This window comes from Eucalyptus grandis, chromosome 2 (assembly GCF_016545825.1).
Source record: "Eucalyptus grandis isolate ANBG69807.140 chromosome 2, ASM1654582v1, whole genome shotgun sequence".
Classification (NCBI taxonomy): Eukaryota; Viridiplantae; Streptophyta; class Magnoliopsida; order Myrtales; family Myrtaceae; genus Eucalyptus; species Eucalyptus grandis.
In genome coordinates this window covers 22,894,162-22,915,810 of record NC_052613.1, presented here as the reverse complement: position 1 = coordinate 22,915,810, position 21,649 = coordinate 22,894,162, and the positions used below count along the sequence as shown (strand labels likewise).

General features: G+C 38.7%; 2 protein-coding genes across 2 annotated transcripts; both read right to left on the bottom strand.

Moving 5' to 3' along the window:
• Positions 1 to 952: 952 nt before the first annotated feature.
• Positions 953 to 3,816, bottom strand: LOC104428242 (uncharacterized transmembrane protein DDB_G0289901). The gene is made up of 2 exons (XM_010041239.3): positions 2,103 to 3,816; positions 953 to 1,529 (listed from the first exon to the last, which is right to left on the bottom strand). Exons 1-2 carry the CDS (start codon positions 3,483 to 3,485, stop codon positions 1,356 to 1,358), a joined length of 1,557 nt encoding a protein of 518 aa, XP_010039541.2. The 5' UTR covers positions 3,486 to 3,816; the 3' UTR covers positions 953 to 1,355.
• Positions 3,817 to 6,928: 3,112 nt separating this feature from the next.
• LOC104434846 (exopolygalacturonase) lies at positions 6,929 to 8,566 on the bottom strand. The gene is made up of 4 exons (XM_010047704.3): positions 8,410 to 8,566; positions 8,003 to 8,292; positions 7,579 to 7,804; positions 6,929 to 7,345 (listed from the first exon to the last, which is right to left on the bottom strand). The coding sequence occupies exons 1-4, from the start codon at positions 8,539 to 8,541 to the stop codon at positions 7,097 to 7,099; spliced, it is 897 nt and encodes a 298-aa protein (XP_010046006.2). The 5' UTR covers positions 8,542 to 8,566; the 3' UTR covers positions 6,929 to 7,096.
• Between the last annotated feature and the right edge of the window lie 13,083 nt (positions 8,567 to 21,649).

Below are 21,649 nucleotides of genomic sequence, written 5' to 3'. Positions count from 1 at the left end.
CTTACTGCTTACTGTAATCTTTTCTCGTTCCTTGTACATCCCAGAATACATCTTCCCATAACAATGCATGAGGGTGCGGAATGAATACCCCACTTGAAAGGCCCCCACAGAGTGCAGCGCGGATTCCAACCATGCGCCGCGAGTTCAGATCCCCTCAATTGGCGTTGCTCTTCGGTTCCGCTTGGAGCAAGGACAAAGGGAGATCTCTTAGCATCCCATTTGGGATTCACCGCCGCAAACGATGCAAGATGGCACTAGTCCCCTCCACATTGAAAAATAAAGAGAGAAATCCCCGCTTGAAAGTCAAAAATTAGCTGTTGTAAACTTGTGATCTAGGCGCTTTTACTTAAATTCCCAGATAAAATTGGTAGGCTATGCAATTCTTGCCAAACTCCTCGAATGACCGCCTAGCCATCTACTTGCATTAACATTCAAGGCACGATATTATTATTCCAGTCGATTCTAATGGACCGGTATAACTACAATTTAACAGAGATTTGAGCTAAACCCGTGCTTACAGCAGAGGCCACCCAATTTGCTGCATAATTGGCTCACATGTTGATCTCCCAAATACGGATTTTTAGTTCAATGAACGATATCTCTTCCTCTGTGGCAGAGAAAGCACTGATACAGTATGATTAGATAGAAAAAGAACCACCATTGCTACGATGAAATGTGATTCAGATTTCAAAGTACATTTCCAGCTGAAAAATCCAGTGCTCAGGAAGCTATTCAAGTTGTGGCATCAATATTGCAGACAGGAAGATAATACTTCAGTAAAACAGTCATGCAGTTGTTTTAGGAAGGCATTGTAAGATCACAACTAATGAAGAAGTGCAGTCAATCCACAATGCAGCAATCTAAATCCTCTGAAGTTCCCAACCGAATTTAATTTACTTTCTCGAGGTATTCACAGTGACAATAGTATAACCTTCTCAAGAAGATAATGAAGGGTAAAGAGAGGGAATTTCAATCTCATTTACCTCACAACTGATAATGGATCAGCTTACACATAACCAAATCATTCAAAAGTATGTGTGTATTACAGTGAAACAAAAGGAGCTACGCCTATTGAGCTTAAGGTGAATTGCTGCACATTGCATGGGACAAAGTGGAGAAAACCTAAAAAATCTCATACCTTTATGAAGTGACAATCAAGAATTAGTTGCAGGTAGCATCCGATGAAAACTGAAGCAAATACAATACGTTATACACTCAAAAGTTTTACAACCAATGTAAATCTCAATCTCGGACAAAGGATAAGATTTTTACTATTCCCCAAACAAAATTGGAGAAGGGGAAGAAGTAAGGCTCATCACTTGAGGAGAAAAAATGAATAAGTTTCAGAAGGTTGCTTAGTCTGCCATTTTGTTCAAGCGATGAATAGTGCTTCGAGCAACTCTGTTACTAGGATCAATCTTCAGCACCATCCTCAGGTCTTCTGCGCCAAGTCTGTACTTCTCCATACTCTCATACAAAAGAGCTCGCTGTACAAGAACGGCTACATTTGCATCGTCATGTTCTAGCACCTGCTCAGCAAAAACCTGTCATGCCTTCTATTGATTTCATCCTTTTCACGAGGAATATCACAAAATCTTGCTATTATAATTAATAGAATGTCTTAAGAGATATTTCATCAATCCTGGTTCAAGAGTTCATAAGCAATCTTTGATAGCTGCCAATCTAGACAATAAAAGATACTGCCTAAATTCTTTAAGCATAGGTAGACACATGACATGGAACTGTCACTGTTAATCTCCAAGATATGGAATCTTAAGCATAGTCAAACCTCACATGCCTAAAAAATAAGGCAGCTCTCGGTGAGAAGATTGATTCTTAAGCTCCCAGACAGGGCAGAATGTTTTCAGAGGTCAATATTTCTTTCTTTGAAATAGTAGAAAAACATCTGTAAGTTTGTGTATTCTGAAATGTAGCTCATCACTGCCCAAATGACACGAATTATTCTCATATTAATGAAGTAATCTTACCTAAGGTACCAAAATATCTGACGGATACAACTAATAAACCCCAAGGAATTGCCATACACCGCCTTCATCAAAATAAAGAAGATTTCAATCTGTGAGCAATTATTGGCACTTTACCTTTGTACAGTCTGCCACAGCCTTCTTATACTCCCCGACTTCTTTGTAACATGAGGCTCGGCACGACAAGACTTCCGTGGTGGCAGAATTATCTCCAGCCTTTTCAAGGAGAATCACAGCCCACGACAACCACTTAATGGCATCGGCATATTGCCCTTGCTTCTGATTATCCATGCCCTTGTTCTTAGCAGTTAAAGCTGATATGCCTGAAGGAGGCGGTGGAAGCCCCTCAAGTTCCGTGGTGGTGCCGCCACCCTCATTTCCTCCTCCAAAATCTGAATCCAAACCCCAGTCATCCACTCCCACAGCTTGCTGTTCTCCTGTGGCAACACCAGCAGAAGCCGAACCAGAGGATGAAGAGAACAACACATCGAAACTGTCTGCGCCTGAGCTCTGGACAGGAGTCTGACTCTGCTGACTGAAATTCTTGGCAGGCACCCCGAAATCATCCATTTTCGAACCAAAGCTCATGTTTGATGCCGCAAAATTGGTTTTATTTGCGGAAAACCCGCTCGACGAGAATGTGGTCGTACCGGATGAAGGAGCATTCTGAAAATCTCCAAACTCATGACTACCGGTGCCAGTCTTAGCACTGGCCTTGCTCGCTGAGTTGAGACTGCCCGACTGCTGTTTTGATCCAAAACCAACCAAATTACTGAATGGATCCTTATTGGTATTGATTCCACCTCCACCACCACCACCACCAGCCATATTTTGCATCGAAGGACCTCCGAGAGTCGCACTCTTACCGCCGGCGTTAACGCCATTCCAATTAACACCCCCAACGCCACCAGTACTATAACCCCCAGATCCCCGACTTCCACTATTGTGCATCGAATTACCGGATTTCGGCAGCGAATCTGCTAAATTCCCCATCGAATATGCGGTCTTGCTAGCCGATGCAGCCGGCGTCGCGTTCTTCAACGGGACATTGCCACTGCCGCCCTTACCCTGCCCTCCTCCTAAAGCCGAGCTAACCAAATCCCCGAACAAGTTCGTGTCCTTCTTCGCGATCCCGATCCCCAACCCCGACCCCAAAGAACCCGTCGACGTCGATGACGACGACCAGCTCTTGCCGAAGATGTCCCCGACCATCGACGTGGGCCCGCCCAGGGACGCTGCCCCCGCCGACTGCGCCGGGCCGGGGGCGCCGGCGCCGGCGGCAGGCTGGTGGGTCCACGAGGGCTTGTTGGGCTGCCACGCGGGCCTCGACGGCTGCGCGGGCGACGGCGCGGCGGCGGCGTACGAGAAGGAGGTCGTCTTGTTCTTCTGATCGTTCAGGGACCTAGGCTTGTTCGAACCGATCCCGATGTCGAAATCGAAGCTGCCCAAAGAGCCGGAGCTGCGCTGCGGGTTGTTGGGTTTGCCGTAGTTGGAATTCATCTTCGAGGGGGGCTCGAGAGATCGAATCGGCCGATCGGACAAGATCCGCAAAGAATTCGAATTCCCGGAGTTTCTCAATCACACCGTCGGGATCCGATCGAGAGAATTCGCGTGATCGGAAGCAGGAAATGAGATCTGCGGAAGGAAATTAAGGTGAACCCGCGGGCGTACCTGATGATGGAGCAAGGAGAGAGAGAGAGAGAGAGAGAGAGAGAGAGAGATCGCAGCTTTCTAGTTCTCTTCTTCTTCTTCTTCGTCTCGGCTGGTGGATGGATGCGGGTCTGGTTTTTGGAGCTGAAATGGGAATTTTGGACAGCGCTCATGGTGCTCCTCCAATTTGGTTTTCTAGAGTCTTCTTTCATTCCTTTTTCTTTCCATTTTTTTTTTCTTTTTGGTGCTGCAAATCTCAAGATGATAGAATTAGGGGGTGATTGGTAATCATCCAAATAATATCCGATTCTGATTTTTTTGTTTTCGAAAGTAGTTTGGGAAGAGAATCGCGTTTGGTAAAAATTTTATTCTCGGAAATAGATTTGGAGTAGAATCGAGAATAATAACAATAAAAAGATTAATTCTTATTTCGGGAACAAATTTAAATATCAAGTCTCTTTCCCGCAGTTGCCGCCTGCCACCATCCATTGCCGTTTGTCGCTATCGTTTGCTGATCGCCGACAACTAGTCCGACAAGCTCGCCAGGCTAGGGCGAGGTCTAGCGAGCTTGCCTCACAATCTGCCGAGGTCAGCCTCGCCAAGGGTTGGCGATGCTTCGGTGAGGTCGCCGGCTCTCGTCACCGGCGACAGGCCACTTGAAGAAGAATAATAATAAAATAAAAAGGTAAAAAAGTAAAAAAAATTATTTAAAAATTAAAATAAATTGATTTGGAACGTAATCAATAAGTATGATACCAAACACATTCTATTCCAAAATCGAAATTTTGGACAGGTTATCAAATGGTTTAAAATGCTTAGAAATTGTTTCCGATAACAGAAAAAAAATCATTTTTGATCAGAATCTGTTCCAGGGAGCAGAATCGTTACCAAATACGCTCTTAAAGAAAAAAAAAAGAAATGGTAAAAAATATATATATATATATATATATATATATATATTATTCTTTTTAGAAATGGTCCACTTTCAAATTTGGTGTCCAGTACCAAAAGGGCTATAATGATCCTCTAATATATCAAAGACGTAAGGTATTAGTATCAAAGGGGATTTATGGTAAAAATTACATGGGGGATGTAACAGCGTCTCCACAAAATAGCTCACTACAAGCGGTGACACGAATAGCACGTTCCCCAACTGCTCTCGCTGTCTAAACTTTTCCTTATTTAATGTGCCCATACTTCATCAGAAAAAAAACTATTCCCCTCCACAACTTTCACGTTCCAAATTACACGGTAGATACATACAACGTGCGATTTTCCTACGGTAGTTTTAGGCAAACATCTAATTTAAAAAAATACATTTTTACAAAACTTCTTAAAAACAATTTCGCACGTGTAGTTTGTGCGTGGAGCTACTTCAGTTAAAGGAAAATGGAGAAATTCACTTAAAGTTCTAAAATTTGTGACAAAAATATAGTTGCATCATAATTTTTTTTAAAAGAATGTAATCAAGTTGTAAAACTTATCATGATAGTGCAATTGAGTTTTAATTTTTTTTAAAAGTATAATTATATTTTAAAACGTGTTAAATTGATGCAATCAAGTTATTTGAAAATTTTATGATTTAATTGCACTTTCGCAATAAGTCTTGAAATTTAATTATATCTTTCGAAAGTTTTAGTATGTAATTATATTTTTGTGATAAATTTTAGAATTTTTAATGCATTTATTTTAAAGGAGAATTATCAATCACTGGACAAAACATCTCGTAATCTGTACATCAAAAGGTAATTTTGATGATGTAGAAAGCATCGTTCCAACCTCATTCTTGTGAATAAATCAAATAGCTAAATTGATGATGCCAAATGGAGCAGTAGGCTACTGTGGGCCTTGCCAGCCCACGTCCCAATCCTTTTGTATTGAAAAAAATAATATACCCTCACTCAAAAGTTAAAAATCACAATATCATAAATTATCATTGAACTTTGATTCAGTATATAATGTCACCTGAATTTTTAAATTGTACAATGCACCCCGAAGTTTGGTTTAATGTTCAATATGTGTAATCTTTCAACCTTATATTTTCATATAATTTAAGGATTACATTGTATATTAAATCAAAATTTATGGATTACATTGAACAAATTAAAAGTTTAAGTTCATGAATGATATTGTCCATTGAATCAAAAGTTCATTGACCATCGATGGTATTATTCTAAATTGAAACATAAAAGCTCTTGTGGCTAATTAACTGTTACTCTCTCCCTCTCTTCCCCTCTCTCTCACTCCCGCTCTCGTGGCTAATTAACACTTTGAGGTTATTTTGGTCTAGGAAAATGAGTTAGTCCAATGCAGAAGGAAAAACTAGCTGCTACGGTAAAAACTAAATTTCAAGGGGGTAATCTCTAAACCCTCACAAATTGGGGACTATTATACATCGGTGACAAAGTTTAGAGGATTCTTGAAAAATCATCTACAATATTTCGTAGCATTTTCCTGTTAGACATAATTTCTAGCCATTTAAGTAACTCTCTGGAGCCAAGGAGCATTTTCTATTTATTTATCACACATTTTTATCAATTTATATGTGGTTATTTTTCTTTCGCTACTTAATGCTTTCTGGTTTTATCTACAAATAAGTGGAGAAATAACAATGCGTGTAAAATGAGGATAGAGCAACAAATTTCCCACATTTATCATTCGATGGAAATTGCTGGACAAGAATATGTGTTCCAAAAAAATCCAAAAACATTATGCAAGCAAAATAATATCTTACAGGAATTATTCAAAAATTGCAAAAAAAAATAAAAATCCATTAATATATATACTTATGATTGTGGGAAGAATTAATTTTTTCTGTTATCAAGTAATTTATTTTCCTCGGCATCTCTTGTCTGCTAATATTATAGTCTCTCATGCAGCAACTTTTCTTTGCAGCTAATAGTGTTTGCAGCAAATATTATTCAAAAACTTGCTACTAAAAACCATCAGCAGCAATTTTCAAAAAGCCATTCTCGGCCACGACATTATCATCGTCGATGAAAATATTATAGGCCCTCTTGATAGGACTGCAAATCCTCCATCAGCAGCAATTCTTGTTGCTGCCAATAGTCAAGCTTGTTGTCGTCTACTGCATACCGACCAAGGGCTTTGACCACGACATTGAGCCGGCCTTTGGGATGTCAATTCTTCTTCATATCAAACATGAGTTTAGTATTATATTAACCACACGTGACTATAGTTCATCGTTCATCTGAACAAAAGACCCGTTGCTCTGCGCACAGTAGAGAGAACTAAATTACTCAGAAGCACAACAATCATTCTTTTTTCGCCACATCTTTCTCAAGGCCTTGCGTGAAACACAGTAGTTCAATGCTCTAAACAACCAATCCTCCCAAATATCAAAAGTTTCCTTTACCCCACAAGACAATGCCACCGTCTCCCTGCTCAATCTATACAAATTAAAAGAATGGGAGTGAAATTTGAGATATCCAAAGATAACCCTAATGGCAAGCTGGGGGCTTTTGGATGCCTCCATAGGACAGCCCAGTTGCAAAAGTACACGTGGAAGTGCAAGTGGGAGGCAAAGCTTTCCTTGGTTTTCCCACGTAGTCCAAGTTTATGTTGTAGAATTGGAGGTTTTGACAGGGCACTATTCTGCTGCATGCCACCTGAACCGCAACTGGTGATGTCGATGTCCCCCTAACGTTGATGAAGTGAACATCACTGATCTTAACTGGCGATGGATTGGCCTACACAATTCAAGAGAAGAAGAAAACAATGATATGACGATAATGTCAGATTTTCTGATATCTGAGGAAGCAAGTAGGGTAGGAACAAACTTAAAACGAGAGAGGTTAAAGGAATAGAATTTCGACCGACTCATCGATTTAGGCACTGGCCATGCGATAGTAAAAACTCAGGTATTAATCAATGTAGGTTATCATTACCAGCTCGACTTTTGAGAAATCCGAATCAACAGTACCTGATTCTTGCCATGAGCATTGTACTCTTGGTCTATGATGATAGGATTCTTCACATCGCGCATGATAATGTCCTGAAAAATTATGCTTGAAGCTCGGCTTGCTGTTGCCTTTGGACCTCGCATTGTCTTGATTCTGAGTCCATTATCCGTGTTTGAAAGCGTGCAATTCTTCACGACGACCCCTCTAACATCTGCCTCATTCTCGTACTTGCCAAGGCTGCCAATGCTGTTGGAAAAATGCAAACATAAACTCTTTCGTCAGCCCTTCAGAAAGACACGAAAATCATGTAATTCGGGAACTGCTGTGCGGTCTACAGATTTCTCCTAATCAATGTGTTATTACTTTTATTTTGACATGTGGCAGTTTTCTCATGCCGATTCAAGAACTCGAACTGAACATACCTACTATAGTCCGGTCACGTACCTTATACCGTGGCCTGGGCCACATTTTACATTCTTTATGCTAATGGCAGTAGAACCTTGAATCATGCCGATGCAATCGTCACCGGTGGCAATCTCGCTCCTTGCTATCTTCACCAGGTTGGACCTGCTGATATGGATCCCATCGGTGTTTGGGCTGTCTGCAGGCGCCGTGATGCGAAGGTTGTATAACCTGATGTTGTTGCACTGGACGACTGAGATATGAAACCCTTTGGGGTTGACCGAAGAGAGCTTGCGAACCAATGCGTTGTTGACTTTCTGGAACATCAAATTCTACAAGAAGAGAGAGGTAAAAAAGGGGCAAGGCCGTTAGGAATTTCGGGCAATGTCTAATCCTTCCTGCCGCGTTCTTCGTTGGCTTTGCTTCGGATAGAATCTGGGGAAACTTACAACTGGGAGGCCTGGACCTTGGCTACCAAGATCGTGCGACCAGAAAGCAGCACCTTGGCCGTCGAGGGTGCCTCCTCCGATCACGATGAGCCCGTTTAGTTCGTAGAACTGGATCCAAGTGTCGACGTCCATGGGAGCGTCCTCCAATTCGTCCGGCGATGCGGACAGCAGCGTCCCCTGGATCTGGACAACTATGGGCTCCTTGTTGACACATGGGCCTGTGAAGACGAGTGGGCCCACTAGGAATCTCCCCTGCGGGATCACCATCTTCGCCTTCCCTGGCCACTGGCACACCGCTTTCCACGTCCTCTGGAATTGCTGCCCACCCCCCAAAAACAACCCAAGTCAACGCGGTAAATCATAAGTCACAAATAGCAAAACAAAATCGTCTATTTTTAAAGTGCTCGTAATTGCAGTTTATCCAAACATAGTATATGCTCCCGTTGCCTCTACCCTTTGGAGGCAAAGACGAACGACTTCTGAAACTGAATTTCGTGTCACCATAAAATAAAAAAAATTAAAAAAAAAAAGGCGAAAGGCGAAGAGGATTGGAGTGATTCCTGCATCCAATAATGCAAGTAGGAATATCACATCATTGCTACACAAAGTTTGAATAAAAGAGGACTGAAACTTTGACTAGGTTCAGATGCTTTTTGATGGCTTTTGTAAATGAATAAAGTGAATGGGCATTCTTTGTTATCCGAAACATCGAAATGGAATCGAAGAGTCTCTCGACCCATGCAAACCCAAATCCATCTTTCCTAGTTGCTCCACCAACGTCAAATCTTTCTTTTTCTCAGGATCCTTATCCTATCAGAGAATTGTTCAATATCGTAGGAAATAAACAAGAGTCTAGAAAGGTTGATGAGAAAAAGAGAGAAAAGGAAATCAAATAATCTTTCGTTGGGGCATGAGGAAGAGCTTCACCATTGCGCTTTCATGTCGTCCATCTGGCTTGGCTCCAAATTGCAAGACATTAAAGATTTTCTCTTTCGAATCAACAACGCCGCGGATAGCTCCACGAGCTCGACTCACCAATGGGTTGACTCCGCCGCGGGCTTCGCAAGAACTAATTACCACGGCTAGAGAAATAATTAGAGCCGCTCCTCTTGAAATGGCCGTCATCGCCACTATCTCAAGAAATTAAACAAGAAAAGAAAGATCTAGCGGAAGGGGCTTCTTCGCTTTTCCTTTGATGGAGTTGTGCTTAAATTTGAGGAAGAACGCCCCCTTTTTTGTATATGGGGGCAATAAAGAGAAGGAAGAAGCAATCTTTGTCTTCTTGTTACTATATAGTTGAGATTTTGTTGCCCAGCTGATTCAATCGCTGTTAAATCTACCTGCAAATCCACGCAGTTTGAGCTAATTTAGGCAATGGATTCGTTGCGCTTGTTGTAAGTGGTGATGGTTTGGGGCCTCTAAAATTGGCCGCAGTTAATCGTTGAAACTCCTGTCTGACAGGAAGTTTCTATTGCCAGAATTAGACCAAACCCATGTTGCATGGGCAACCCCATTTATTTGCCGCCAGCTAATGCAAGTAAAAAGGAGAATGCATTAAAGAATTAAATAAATTATTGTTCTTTTACCTATATATCTTTCTTGGCAGCGACGAGAGTGGCCAAAGAAGTTTATGCGGGGTGTTGAGCACTTTATGGTAATGATAATAGAGGGGGATCTACATATCCCAGGGAATTAGACTCCGGTTGGTAACGTTTACGTTTCTTCCAATTTCTATTTTTTTATTTTTCGAAATAAAAAAAAGAACATAAATCAATTTGGTAATATCAATTAAGTTTTCTGTTCTCCAGAATTTAAAAAAAAAAAAAAAAAAAAAGTGGTTAGAAAATAGATTTGAAATAGAAACAATAAATTAAAAAAAGTAATATTTTATTTTTTGAGAACAATTTCTAGAAATAAGTTATTTTCTCTTTTTTTTTAGTTTCTTCCTCTTTGTCGGCCACCACCCCATTGTTGCCTACCGTTGGCCAATCGCTCGGCTATTGCCCATCAACCCCCATTGTTAGTTGATTGTCACTTGTTGGCTGACCATCACTTTGCCGTCACTGTGTAGCCAATTGTTGCTATCGACCAACCATTGCTGCCGCTAAAGGTCGACGCTAGCAATAGTCGATGGCAGCATGCGGCGTTGTTAGCTGTCATCGATGGCGAGAAAGCAATAATAACGATAAGAAAGAATAAGAAAACAAATTAAAAGAAATTTTATATTAAAAAAATTGTGAATCATCATATCAAACGCATTTCTATTGTTTTTCCATTCCAAAAATAGAAATTATGTATAGTTACAAAACACATTCTTTTATTAAGAAATTATTCCCGGAATAGAAACATTGCCAAATGAATCTTTAAATTCTCAAGAGTTGTGATCACGGTTGGATCCAAAAGAGTAAATCATGCTCGTCAATTGTATATTTATTAATTTCTTTAATGTATCCCCATATTTTATTTAAGAATTATGGCAAAATGAACATGATTAAATTGAGTTACAATAGGTGATCGATTTTTTGGGGACCAAAGAGGGGAGCATGACAAGAGTGGCCAAAAAATGAATTCATTTTTGGTTGCTACATAAGAAGAGAATTTTTATTTTTATTTTTGCTAAATCTAGTTTCGCACAACAATAGCATCATGTGTAAGTGCCCAAAGGAGAGCGATGAGAACTTGATAAGTAGGTTAATGATAGACTCTGCGGAATGCCTTAAGATTTCACATAAAAGGTATATTTCATTGGTTTTAACACACGGTCCATACCAAAATATTTTTACTTGGTGATGTAATCTTGGAATGGAGACGTTGTTTCTTAAGGTTACATGTAAGAATTTGATCTTTAAATCCCTCTGCACTTAGATTGACACAAGCATCTTCTCTGGTAGTCGAGTTCTTATCATAAAAAAAGAGCGAGTTTAAAATAATTTGTTAAGAGTTTGTCACACTACAAAATATTTTAATTTTCTAAAACAAAACTCAGAATATTTAGCATTAATTTAGCTTTAGATTCCATGTCTCACTTTCTTAGTGAATAATTGTTCACAAAATTCTAAATCTATTATATGAGGATCAATTTAATCTTCAACTTTTTAATTTGACAAATTTTAAGCATTTTGATAATTTTCCAACGTAGTCTTTCTAATCAATTTTGGCTAGGTATAGTGGCTGCTTTAGGTGACATGGCTGGCATAAGACGGTTAATACTAAAGTGGACAATTTTCGTAATTTTTAAATTTTTCTATACTTTTTCCTTTTATTTTTTCTTTCCTTATTACCCTCCATCAATTGCTGGCCACAAGCAAGGGTTGCCCCACCCCTTGCCAAGATCTAGGTAAGGGCAACCATCACCTGTGGTCAACGACCCTGGCTCGGAAAATAGGAGAAAAAGAAAGAATAAAATAGAAGGAAAAAAGAAAAAAATTGTAAATTTTAAAAATTGCATAAATTGTCCATATTGACAATGTTTGGTAAAAACTAATTAAAATGACTATGTTGACAAATCATCAAAATGGTTGAAACTAAATTAGTCAAATATAAATGTTTATAACTAAATTGACTGTAATACAATAGATTTAAGATTTTTGGATAATTTTTTTTTCTTAGTAATTAAAACATTCCTTAGAGTCACCATTGCTAACGCTTCATTTTATTTTTTAAAATTCCACGACTCTCATAATTTGATTTGTGTTCAACGATGAGCATCTAATACTTTTTCATTTCATATTTTCATATTTTCTTTCTTCATTTAAATTTTAGAGGGAAATGTAAACAAGTACTCTAAGTTCTACCAATTAATTTTTTGTCTCTTCACCGACTATGTATTTCTTTCTATTTTTTTTTGTCTCATAGATGCATCCTTCTTGTTGACACGAGGCATGTCACCCTTGCAACGCACAAATGTATGATTTTCGTAAGTATTGATATTGAGAAAATACTTGACTAAATTCTACGTTGTACCGTCACATATGTTGATGCAAATATAGTCTTATTCTGATCTCATTTTTGTTTCAGGTTCTCTTATTTGTATGTTTGTTTTGCGGAAAATGAATGGTTTGAAAGATATTGTTAAAAAATGATCACTTGTATCTATAATAAAAATAATAACCAAAATAATTTTCATCATTTACAAAAATATTTAAACATAAACTATTGTTGATAATAAAAATATTTTATTGACTAATTATTTTAAGCGATATAAGTGATTATTTTTAGAAAAATATTTTTTTAAATATTTATTTTCAGTGAAAAAATGAACCCTAAATTTGATTGCATCCTGCTTTCAAATTTTTCCCAAAAAAAAAAAAAAAAAAAAGTTTACTTTTCTATTCAAGAGTCCATGAACATTTCTATTCTTTCTAGGGTTCCTAAAAAAAATTAAGAAACTTCTGTGATTTTAAAATTTGACTTTGATTTCAAATTATGCTAATATGTTTTATCAATTAATGTCACTTATAAATTAATTACTGTATTCTATTATTATTTTTTTGGTCGAACTGTATTATGTTGTTACGTTTTTTGGAACGAATTAGTTTCTTTACACTTACAAGTAAGAGGATTTGGCTGCGGCTAAAATTGGATTTCTTAGGGTTTTGTTGGTGGGGAAAAGGTGGGGCAAACTCAGTCGTTACACGATGTCGTTTGGTTCGTGTTCAAAGGGCTTATTTCGATGGCTAGCTATGTTGAATTATTTATTGCAATAGTAACGGCACATGAAATTTTACAAAAATCAATGCATCGGAGAAATTCAAATAGCCGAATTTTAGAAGTTATTGGTACAAAGTGGTCATTCAAAAAGCTTTCAAAATAATAAAGTGTGCCCTTTACGATCCTTTTGGCTTATTGTCATTTACCCTTTTATTGGCCATACGGGCTAAGTATTAGCTTTAGAGCAATATAGCTTGGCCTAGTGTACTCAGTCTTAATTAATTTTATATGGACTCCATCATTCTCGGTCAATTTGTATCTCATTCTAATTAGTTACTCTCGTTTTACCCTATACTTCCAATAAAGCCGATTCGAGTTAAATAAGGATTCCTAATTTTATCGAGGTCTATCTCTCTCAAACGATGAGTTTTGGTGGGTCAAATCGTTGAACACGAGTTAACTAAAAAATAAATAGATGTAAATGAGTCAAACCCAATTACAACCTAACTTGGACTTGATTGAACTCACTCATTTGCCAATAACGAAACGTGCATTTTAGGTTTTGTTTGTTTTGCAGAAAACGTGACATTTTTGGAAGATGTTTTCTAGGAAGCAATTTTCTAGGAAAATTATAACATTTTTTGATGTTTAGCTGAAACTTGAAAACGAATTAGAAAATATTTTAAACCGTTTGGTATAGAACATTTGATTTGATTTTCCTCCGTGCACTCTTTTAATACTTTTTTTTTTATTTTTTTAAAAAATCAAAATTTTAATTATTATTATTTTTTTTCTATTTGCTCTTTTTTCTTTTTTTCTTTCCTCCCCCTCCTCCTTCTTCTGTTGGTTGCCGGCCACGGCAACGATTGGTGACTAGCTAAAGGCAAGCTCGAGCTTGTTGGAATCTAGCTATTGACCATCTTGAGCTCATCGATCGCGGACAACTTGCTTGTGGCCAGTCTTTGGCTATCATTATGGTCGATGACCGATCAAGAAAGAAGGAAAAAAGAAAAATAATGAAATATTATAATTTTTAAGATAGAAAAAAAGAAAAAAGAAAAGGGGGGGCTAGCAAGGATTGCGTGAGAGTGTGAGATGAAAGAGTGATTGAGGAAAATGTTTCTCATATTCTAAAACCTTTTTTAGTTGAAAGAAAATATTTTCCCGACTAATTTATTCTCATGGAAGGAATGATGTAAAATTCAAAAAAATGTTTTCTTGAAAATTAATTTTCGCGAAATGAACGGAGCTTAAGCTCTCTATTGATGTATATCCTCACGTATTTTCTTGGCTTCATTGCTCAAAATCCCCTAGCTTTTGTATTCATTCACAATAGCATACAAACAGTAGAAATTCCAGATTGGGGCCGTCAACTTTGGCACCATTGCACAATAACGCCTAACTCTTGAAAATTTATGGATTTCCCTCCTCAACTTTTCATGCAGTCATCCATTTGTCCGTCTGCTAAAACGCTTATGTGTTACCAGAGACTGAACTTCATTAGCCGTGCGTGATAACTTCATTAACTCCATTTTCCAGAAGCACTTAAGTTATGCAGGCAAAAAGCTAGTGACTGCAACAAAAACCGAGATTTGAGGGAGTAATCTTTAGCTTCTCAAAATTATGGGGCCGTTGTAATAGTCGTGTCAAAGTTCAGCCTTCAGGAAAGAAGTCTGTAACTTTTTAAAGTTGGGGAGCCAGTGCGCATTGCCAAAGTAATTAACCCTATCTTCTTTAAACGCGATGGTTATGAGCATATAAACCATAGCATGGCGTTGATTGAACAACTCTTCCACAATCTCGCAAGAAACCCATGAAAGAGTCTCGATAAAAGCATGACTTGACATAGCTAATTACAAACCCACTACTTGACATACTCTACTCAACCACATGACTTGACAGACTCTATTCGTTACCAAACTACATACTTGAGACAGCTTCATGTGTTCTTCTTCACACCGAGCACCATATTCCTACAACAAAATAGCTAAAAAGCTAGAAAAATCTATCAAACCTGACGATACTCGACGATCTTCGTCCCCCTAAACAAGACGGCTGCTTTATTGCTGTCCATGGCATCGGCATCGGCATCGGCATCATCCTCTGCAGGTGGGTATGGATGGTGACGATGGTGGTAAGTACTGTTATGATGGTGATGAGGAGGGACTTCACTCCTGCGGAAGACGGATAGCCTGGCTGTTGATACTGGTGCATCGGATGGGAAACGACAGGTGCAGGAAGCCTGTGGGTGATCAGAGGCACTTCGGTCCTATTGTAAACACAAGGTTGAGTTGCAAGGGTGGGCCTCCTTCTGTGGCCCCAGGTCTTCTCGAGGAGATCAAAGCCTTCGCGTCCTATTTCAGCGAGATTTGCCGGACGGGCCATTGGCGTTCAAGATGAGCTTGTGAAAAAGCTGCCTATAGAGATGTTCTTGTTAGAATCTAAGGTTGAGGCTTGGTAAAGAATGTTAGGGCACCGTATATATTTATAGGCATCAAGGGAAGAGGAGTGATTCTCATGGGAACCGCTACTCTCTCTCGTACACGCGTATGGATAGATTTTAGATGGACCATCGATTTAGTATTCTATCTATCGCCTGTTTTTTTTTGGCCGAAATGTCGCACGTTAAGAGATTGTGGACACGCAGCCTTGGATACTTTATTTGGATATTTTTGCGACAACTGCAGGGTTCCATCAAGTTAAATCCACCTAAGCAGGCTTCATAATATGAAAAATGAAAATTATCTTATCTAGTACCTCTCGTTTCTTTTGTTGAATATCTTGACTGATATTTGGGATTCTCAACAAATTATTAGAGAGTCAAGTCAAATGATTCTCTTAGAAAAGTTATCCTGTAACTTGCAAGGAAAGGTAGGAAAGAGTTAAAAGGAATATATTCCACCGGTCCAAAAGAATACTTCTAAAAATCAGTCAGTGGAAGATGCGGATGAACCTTCACTCTTTATATTAGTTAAATCAACAGGCACTTTGAAATTTTTAAAATCCTAAAAACTTTAAATTAAACGAGCAAAATATGCAAATGTTGATATGTAAATATACATATGATAATTCATATTTTTGACGGGAAACATAAAAAGCATTTTTTTTTTCGCTTTTATTCAAGTTGAGACAAAGAAAACCCAAAGCTAGAAAAGAGAATCTGAAATGACTATTCAGGCAAATATATAATCCTTCAAAAACAGGAAACACGGATTGGAATAAGAAAAAGAAATTATACGAGATATTTATGTTTGCAAGGAGCCCCACATTGGACATGAAGATGCTAAAGGAATTTGAATGAGAATAATATCATCAGAGGCGGATAATTCCTGGCTTCTTATCCTTAGCTTGCACAAGAAGACGACAACAGGGAAATTGTAAAGATGCGTGAGAGCTAGACATAAGAACCAATAATGTGCCTTCTTATCACTGTCTAGAAAGCAATGGTAATAGATGAAGACTGGATATCTTATCGGGTCAAGAGGACACTGGACAGGAAAGATATTGCAATATTCATTAACTAGTTAGGAAAATTTTAAATAATGTTTCAAATTTTGATGGGAAATTTAAAAAGTATTTTTTTTCACTTTTATTCAAGTCAAGACAAAGAAAGCCCTCGAGGTAGATGAGGCATCTAAAATGACTAGTTAGGACAATATATAATCTTTCCAAAACAATGAAGCAGATTGTAAAAAGAAAAATAAGTGTTCGAGAAATTAGATATGTTTTTTTTTGTTTGATAAAGGAGAAATTATATATGTCCATACGTGTTGAGTTAGACGAGTCATGTATGCTTGTGAGGAGCCCCACAGCATACCTATCTACATGACAGATGCAAAAGGATTTGGAATAAGAATAATATCATCAGAGAAAGGGATAATTCCTGGCTTCTTATCCTTAGCTTGCACAAGAAGTGGATACTCCAACGGGGAAATTGTAAAAGATGTGTGAGAGCTTGAAATCAGAGGGAAAGGGAAAATGTGCTTTCTTATCAATCTCTAAAAGGCTAACATATTGCAATACTGGTGCAGGCCCAAGCTTACGAAGGTCCCGATCATGGGGCCCGGTAATGCCTACAATTCCTTGCTACTGGGCCTGTTCACTTGTGCAAGTCCTCTTCGGCCACGTGCAACCCGTTTCGTGGCATTGTGCAAGACCCCCCCAATCTTGTGCAAGGTCCACCTTAGAAAAGGTTTTCTTTTGCTTGAGATATTTGCCTATAAGGCTATAAATAGGAAGCCAAATGGTCATTTTCCTCGAGGTAAGTTCATTTTACTTATTTTTGGGATAGTACTCTCCCCTTTCCAGCCAAATTTGACCAGCTATCATCGGAGGACAATTTTTTAATAACATTTTATTTTTAAATTTTTTATTAATTTTTTCCTTTTTTTTCTTTTTTTTTTTTTTTTCGGATCATAAGGGAGGGCAGGCTAAGTAAGTGCGAGCTCACCTCACCATCACTAGGCAAGGGCAAGCTCGCACTAGGGAGGGCAAGCCTCGCCAATGGATTGGCGAGCTTGACCTTGCTATCATTGTGCAAGGTTGAGCTTATCAATCCACTTGTGTCGTTGGGAGAGGGTGAGCTCACCCTTGCTCAATTCAACGACCGACCCTCTCCTATGGCCAATCGCCTAGAAGGAGAGAGGAGGAGCCAAAAAAGAGAGAGAAAAAAGAAAAAATAATAAAAAAATTTAAAGAACAAAATATTATTAGAAAATTGTATGTTGGTGCTTGACTAGCTTGATTTGGTTGGATAGACGAATTATCACAATTAGAAATTCTTTGAGCAATTTACAATGCTTGACTTGTTTATGAAGGTTTGTCTAGTCCTCTTTTGACGCTGGGCCCGTTTGGTTTGACTTTGGGGAAATGTTTTTGGCCAAATACAAATATCTTTAGGATAAAGGGTTTTCGGGAATGCTCGGACGTTTGGCAAATTATGCATTGGAAAGTGGCTTGTGCAAAAATACCGTTTGTCAAAACTTATTACAAATGGGATTTTGTTTTTTTTTTAAATCTAAAAATCAAATCTAGTGGCCGGCGGTGCCGACGACGGCAAATCTGGCCGTTCGGCCGCTTGAGGTCGCGACCTCGGGCGTTGGAGGCGCAGAGGCCAGATCTGGCCGTCCAGCGGCCAGATCTGGCCTCCGAACCACCAGATCTGGCGGCTTGAGGTCGCGCGGACCTAGGCGGTGCGACCTCAGGCAACGCCGTTGCCGCCTGGAGGCGCGACCTTAGGCGCCTGAGGTCGTAGAGGCCAAATTTGGCCGTCTGGCCTCTGGACCGCCAGATTTGGCGGCCTGAGGTCGCGCGAACCTCAGGTGGCATCACCGGTTCACACGGAACTAGGCGAGGCCGCTTGGGTCCGCACAACCTTAGGCAACACAGACCTCAGGCGGCGTCGGCTGAGGTCATGCGGACCTAGGTGGCGTCGCGCCACCCCCAGACGGTGGTCACCGGCGATGCGCGACCCTTAGACAGTGGCGGCGGTGGCTACCGGAGAAGCCCGGTGGCCGAGAAGAAGAAGAAGATGAGAAGAAGAAGAAGAAGAAGACAAGGGAAGAAGAAAAGATGAACAGTGGCGTGGCATTTCTTAAATGCCAAATGCTCAATGCTGCCCCTCCCTAGCTTTCAGCATTGAACATTTGGAATGCTCATATTTGGGCAAAGGTGCTTCCAAAAATTTGCCAAACACCAAAAATTTTCCCCAATGAGCTTTGGAGGCCCAAAGCCCCTTGAGAATGCCCAACCAAACACCCCCGCTATCTATTTATTGGCCAAAGTGTTGTTCTTGAGATCGATCACTGGAGATAATTAGTGAGCGGGCCACCCTTGCATTAGGCCTGAAATATTGGTCAAACCCGTCCATTGAAAGGAAAAATACAGCAGCCATACAGACTGATCTATCATTTACATCAAAAAAAGAATGCATAAGAATCCAAAGGAATAAAATTAAAAAAAATGCCCAAAGAGATAAAAGGCCAATAAGAATCTATAGGTCCCTTAAGTTCTTCATGACAATTTAGCGGCCGTTTGGTTATGTTTTTTGTGTTTTTGAAAGAACAATAATTTTTGACATGAAAAAGCTGTTTGGAGACTATGGATAAAGATAGTTATTTTAAAAGCAAAAATCAACTCATATATAATTTTAAGTAGAAACCTTTTGCTTTTCATAAATATATAAATTGATTTTGATTAGCTTTAACATTATATCAACGAAATAAAGCTTTGAAGCCAAAAGATTAACTTATCTAAGAACCTACATCTTTTACTTTCTCAAAATAATAAAAATTATTGGTGCCTTTGAAATTTTTGCGGGGCATGCAATTTCAAAATTAATGGCAGCCGCATCATAGTGATGCCTCCTCTCATATCATATCATAAGAGGCTAGTAGCGCTTTGAATTTGTGTTTGTCTTTGAATTATTAGATTTTTCTGACGTCGAGAAAGTAGTAAGTGGTACCGCTCGTCTTGAATTAGCAAATGGAGTATATTACTTGAAGGCTATCAACAAATAAAGATTGCAATCCTTTCATCAGTTCTTAGGGTTAATGTCAAATATTTAACTTACGAATGAAATATACTACATAGCACCGACATTAATGAAAAGTATAATGTTCAAGTATAAAGGACATGCATTGTTTAGTGAAAATGATGCTAAATAACATGTTATTGTTCTGAGTAACCAAATATTATTTTTCACTGTGAATTATTTGAATAAGTTGGAAACAAGTTAAATGGTTTATTATTACAAATCAGAACAAAAATGTTAAAAAAAAAAAAAAAAAAAATCCAAATGGCGCCTTCATTAAAAAAAAAAAAAAAAAAACCTGAATTGTACTTCCCGTAGGATTAGAGCAAGATTTGTATCTATAATCCGTGCTACAAACATGAATGAAAACTAGTTGAAGAACAATAGCAATTAGTAAAATATTGGACACAATATGTTATAAACATAGTTTTTCGATCCTTAGAATGGACAAAATTAGTAATTTTTATATTGATTTTATTAATGAGTAATCTCAAAATACATCTTGATTTTATATTTAATACAATTATTTTTTATATCTTTGATATACTAATTAAACATACCTCGAGTAAGATAATCTATTGGAAATTATAATTTTAATTAATTGAGTGTTTAACAAGCACGTAGGGGGAACCCTGTAGGAGATATAAACTACTATTTGGCGTCCCTGTCGAGCGTGGAGTTCCATCAATGCATTTCTCCTGACCTTTGGGCTTCCCAGAGCGTGGAGTTCCATCAATGCATTTCTGCTGATCTTTCGGCTTCCCTCTCAAGCGTCCCTTTTCGAGAAATCAATTGACAGAGCGAGTCATTATGATCGCCGAGTGGACACCAAGATAGAACCGTCGTCGCAAAACGCTACACATTCTTCTAAAGGCCTTTTGGTTATCTCCACCCTTCCCCTTCGACAGAATGAAGATGGCCATGGACGCCATGGATCAGAGCAAGCGTCCCCCTTCTTTCTTCAAGAAGTTGCGAGGCGATTTCACCCACAAGCTCGTAACCCTCTCTCTCCCTCTCTCAGAGTTATTTGCACCTTGTTGCTTCAGCACAACTAAATCCAGTTTCCCTTTTATGCATCATCTGAAGAGGTGTCTCATGTAGTGTTTGGCACTCACCAACTCTCTGTCTCAGTCTTTATTGTAATCTTTTCTTTAAGAAAATCTTTTACGTTGTCGTGGGTCGTCTTCTCTTTCACTTTTGTTGAAGTTGAGGAAAGGCGGGAAACATCATGTGCTGTTCTGTTCTATAACTCTCTTATTCCGATTGATTCTCTGTTGTCTATTGCGTTATTGCAGCCCTTAGACATTTTTAATTGCTCTTGTTTGACACTACTTGAGAACATTGATGGCCAAGATTTGGTCGGATTGAAGTTTATAATGCCGAGGGTCTTTTTTCTTTACTTTGATGAGATGTTAGACTGACGATGCTAGGATGGGCAACCATAAACAAAATGCAAATACGAAATTCGTTTGTGGTGAGATCCTGGGCTTTCGAAAGTTGTCTCTTAAATAGGAGAAAATGTCAGTTTCTCTTTCACTTCGAAATCTGGGTTCAAGCAGAAAGAAAACATGGGCCTTCTTTGGATAATGTTGCGCTATAGTGACATACCTACATTCTCGCTATGCCGCCTAGTCTAAAATGCGTGCACAATTTTTTGAACTCTAGCTCAATTTATGACATCAAGTGATTATTCTTTTATACACATCCATCTCCACATTGTTCTCTCTAACAAAATGAGGATTCAATTTTTTGTCTCATCATTAGGACCTTGCCTAGTAGTGTATGTTTTTTTTTTTTTTGACGGCCTAGTAGTGTATGTTGTTATATACAGATTTTCCCAGTTTTTTCCCATAACACACGCCAACGAATTTATTTCACAATGTCTGAAAATCTGATTATGATCTAAAAAGCAATATGTACTTGTTATGAAAACATCTGCTGAAGCATTACTTTGGAACAGTATTTTCATTTTGTGTTATTTTGGTGAGGAAGGTGGATATCAAGTAAGAGATACATCACAGATTTTTTTACTTATGTGCAGAACATCCCGCCAGCATT